The sequence below is a fragment of the Trichosurus vulpecula genome, chromosome 3 (genome assembly GCF_011100635.1).
Source record: "Trichosurus vulpecula isolate mTriVul1 chromosome 3, mTriVul1.pri, whole genome shotgun sequence".
Classification (NCBI taxonomy): domain Eukaryota; kingdom Metazoa; phylum Chordata; class Mammalia; order Diprotodontia; family Phalangeridae; genus Trichosurus; species Trichosurus vulpecula.
In genome coordinates, this window is record NC_050575.1 from 152282594 (window position 1) to 152286291 (window position 3698).

Sequence of the window (3698 nt, forward strand, 5' to 3'; positions counted from 1 at the left end):
CACACAGAGCTTTCCTTTCATTTCTCCTCCCTCCATCTTTGTCACCTTGAGACCCTACCCAGACGGATGCCTTAGAGACATAACTACATCCTGAACGAACCTCTCGGCCAAGTTTTCTAGATCTTCTAGGTTCCTTGCTCTAGGGTCCCCTGCCTCTAGCTCCATAGTTTTCTCGCGTTTCTGTTTCCCTGCATCTCTCCTTCCTTTTCTTTTTTCAGTTGTTCTTTGCTCATCCTTTGACCCATCTCTTCCTCTTCCCTAATCTCTTGAGTTTCTTGGTTTGAATCTCATCTCTCTCCTCTCACACGGTTCCAGGACTCGAAAACACCCAGAAAAAAAAAATTCGTCCTAGGGCCGGACAGGCACGGGTATAGTCAAAGTGGCACCAGCTCATTTATTTAGCCAAAAATAGATAACTTTGTTGTACAATTTGGTTCACACATATGTACATTTTTTTTTACTGTATATACAAAAAAAAAATCGACACACCTAATTCTCACTGGACTCCCCGTCCCCCCCTCCCCCAATAACCTTACAAACTCAGCTAATCTCGAGGAGAGCATAGAAGAGGTGTGGGTTGGGGGGGTGGCAAAGAGGTGAGGGGTGGGATGTTTTTTTTTCCTCCTTTTTGTTTTGTGTTTAGTTTTTCATACACGGACATGCTTACAAGTCATAACTATACAGAGCAATATTTTTTTTTACAATCATTACAACAAAATTTAAAAAACGGGAGGGGAAACTAAGATGATGAGAGCGCCGATAAAACCAGGGCCGCGTCCAGATGGTTCTGGGGCCTGGAAGAAAGAGAGAGACAGCACAAGGAGGCATGATTAAGTGGGCCTGGGATGGGAAGCCCGGGGCCCCTCTCAAGGGAGGGGAAGGATTCAAATTTAAAATGCTCTATATCGCAGTTTATTTGTATATGTATATGTCACACATACATCGACCCGAAACCATGACGGGAAAAAAAATGTTCCTTAGATCATGGGCTGAGGCCAAACCCGGGGCCCAGTGACCAAGCCCGAGGCCCAGTGGCCTTCCATCCTTCCTCGTGGCCCTCCATTCGGGGAACCGGAAGGAAAGGGAGGCGTTGATCAGTTCGGGGACCCGCTTTCCCAAACTGAGCAAGAAAACAGTCTCGGCCCGGTACCCGCAGAGCTTTTGATTCCCCAGGCTGCTTAAACAACGTCTCAAAAATTTAGTGACTTTAGGTGGGTTTAAGAAAGACCCAGGGCTAAGGGAGAGGAAAAAGGTTAGATCTGGTTCTTTGGAAGCCAAATGCACGTTTCCCGATGGAATTGGCTCGAAACAGCATGCCCCTCCTCCAAAAAAGCTTCCTATGGTCCCTTTTCTCTTTCCCCTGGGTGTATATGTCACAGTACTCCTACTACCCACCCACCCTCCTTCTCCCAGTAGGGTCTCTTACCGCCTGGGCACGGGCTGGAAAGCTGTCTTTAGTAACTTTTTCTCTACTTCCAAGGCACTAGGGCGATCTAGGAGGGAAGGAAAAAACGGCCTTTTAGAGCTGTGTGCTATGGACGTGAGGAGCCCGAGCTAAGGAATCGGGGCCTGGGTCTGACTCCCCCTCCTAGCCCAGGGATCTGCTCAAGGGTTCGACTCCCACCCCAGGGTGGTATCCTTACAAAACCCCACGGTTTCCTCCCTTAGCCTGCCCCCTGCCACTTTTCTCCGGCGCTCAATAATCACCTGTTCCGCCTTCGGGCTCCGCAGGCCGGGCGAAGGCGGCGGCAGCAGAGGGACCTGGAGGGCCTGGTAGCCCCAACAGATGCGGGGGACCCGAACCGAGCAGGGAGAGAGGGTGCGGGCGGGGGGCGGGAGGTGGGCCTGGGAATGGCCTGTTGGTCCACGGGGGAAACTTGCCCAGAGGCCCGGTGACTAGTCTGTGAGCCGCGGCTGCGGCGGCTGCTGCGGCAGCGGGGGCTAACTGTAGGGCTGGTGGTGGTGCGGTTGCTGCTCCCGGGGGAGAGCCCCCGGCGCCAGACGGAGAGCGGCGTGGGTTGTCCGGACTAGTGGCAGTCTCAGCCAAAGACCAGATTTTGGGTTTCTGCAGTGTGGAAGGCGGAATTGGGGCCGGAACGCAAGGATCCAAGCCAGTTGGAGGAGAGGGAGTGGACGGGGGCACTGGACCCGCAGGCGGTGGAGCTGGGGCTAAGGGTAGGACCGGAGGTGGTCTCTCCTCGAAGCCCTCAGAGCCGTCCTCCGAGTCGCTATTCTTAGCGTCCGAAATGGTCCCCAGGCTGAGGTCCGCATCTCGCCGGGCTGCGGTGACCAGCGACAACTCGGATCCCGAGACTGCTCCATCTAAATTCTCCAGGTCTATCTCCTCGTCCTCCTCCTCCTCGCCCAGGCCCTCGCCCCCTGCGTCCTCCTCCTCCCCACCTAAGTCTTCCTCTTCCAGTTCCAGGTCTCGTTTGCTATCTTCTTCATCCTCTTCCTCGTCTTCCTCTCTTTCACTGCCATATGCATTGCCCTCCTCGTCCGTGCGACTTCGGGGTGCCCAGGTCATCTTGTTCTCCTTCTTGAGGCGCCTCCGAGCATTGGCGAACCAGGTGGAGACCTGGGTGAGAGTCATCTTGGTAATGATTGCCAACATGATCTTCTCGCCTTTGGTGGGGTACGGGTTCTTGCGGTGCTCATTGAGCCAGGCCTTCAGCGTACTAGTGCTCTCTCGAGTCGCGTTTTTGGGACGGGACGGATCGCCGAACTGGTACTGGCCGTAGGGGTAGAAGGCTGCGTGGGGGTGCGGGAAGGCGGCTGCTGCGGCAGGATGCTGCACTCCTGGGCTCTCCTTTAACTCATATTGCGCACCCTGTGCAAACACGAGGGAGGGGACAGGCGCGGAGGGTGCAGGGGTGAGATACCTTCTGCGCTCCTAGTCTGTATACCCTTTCCCATTCCCATGTGCCCTGGTATACCCGTGTAGTACTGGATCCTCAGCCCCCGCACCCATAGTACCCAGCAATCTGCCAAGTCTATCCCCCTCCCCCGCCATTCCCGACCCCAACTTCTGGGTCCCGTCGGCTCCCCCGGCTGTGCTTACCAGCTGCGGGAAGATGGGCAGTTCAGCTGTGTAGGGCAGAAAAGCGCCGTAGCCCTGGGCTGCAGCTGCGGCTGCAGCGGCGGCTGCGTAGGGCGCTCCGACTCCGTACATAGAGGAGAGCACATTGGACAGAGTCCCGGAGGCTGCCAGCTCTGTGGCCCCGCCGCCCGGGCCGCTCCGGGCCCCTCCACTGGCTCCTCCGCCCGCCCCGCCAGTGCCTCCACCGCTACCAGCGCCGCCGCCACCGCCGCCTCCAGCCCCAGGACGCTCTGGCGGGTAGAGAGGGCGGATGTACTGGTATCCGAGCTGAGGGAAGGACATGGTGCAGCCGGGGCCCGGGGGGGGGGGAGGGCGGACGGAGCGGGGGGCCGGCCCCGGGGCCGCCCTGCTCAGCGCCGCCCGCGGGCTCCCGCAGGCATCGGGGGCTGGGGGCTTCGGGCGCGGGAACTGACTCCCGCACTGCGCTGCCCTGCGCTGCGCTCCGCTTCGCGCTCCCCTATTGATCTGCTCCGCGGCGGCGGCGGCGGCGGCGGCGGCAGCAGCGGCTCGGAGCCAGGTCAGGTCCTAACAGATTGGCGGAGATTACCGGGGCTCCCGGAGCTGATTGACATTTCTACTTTGCCTCAAGCCCCTCCTC

General features: G+C 58.1%; 1 protein-coding gene across 1 annotated transcript; it reads right to left on the reverse strand.

Moving 5' to 3' along the window:
- Positions 1-369: 369 nt before the first annotated feature.
- On the reverse strand, positions 370-3418 carry IRX3 (iroquois homeobox 3). The gene is made up of 4 exons (XM_036751760.1): positions 3062-3418; positions 1708-2830; positions 1427-1493; positions 370-794 (listed from the first exon to the last, which is right to left on the reverse strand). The coding sequence occupies exons 1-4, from the start codon at positions 3380-3382 to the stop codon at positions 740-742; spliced, it is 1566 nt and encodes a 521-aa protein (XP_036607655.1). The 5' UTR covers positions 3383-3418; the 3' UTR covers positions 370-739.
- Positions 3419-3698: the final 280 nt, after the last annotated feature.

Excerpts from the sequence above, each read along its gene's own strand:
- IRX3 (XM_036751760.1), bottom strand. The coding sequence starts at position 3,382 with ATGTCCTTCCCTCAGCTCGGATACCAGTACATCCGCCCTCTCTACCCG. Across the intron at positions 2,831-3,061 it reads TGCCCATCTTCCCGCAGCTG|GGTGCGCAATATGAGTTAAA; the intron begins GTAAGCACAGCC and ends GTGTTTGCACAG. Across the intron at positions 1,494-1,707 it reads GGAGCCCGAAGGCGGAACAG|ATCGCCCTAGTGCCTTGGAA; the intron begins GTGATTATTGAG and ends CTTCCCTCCTAG.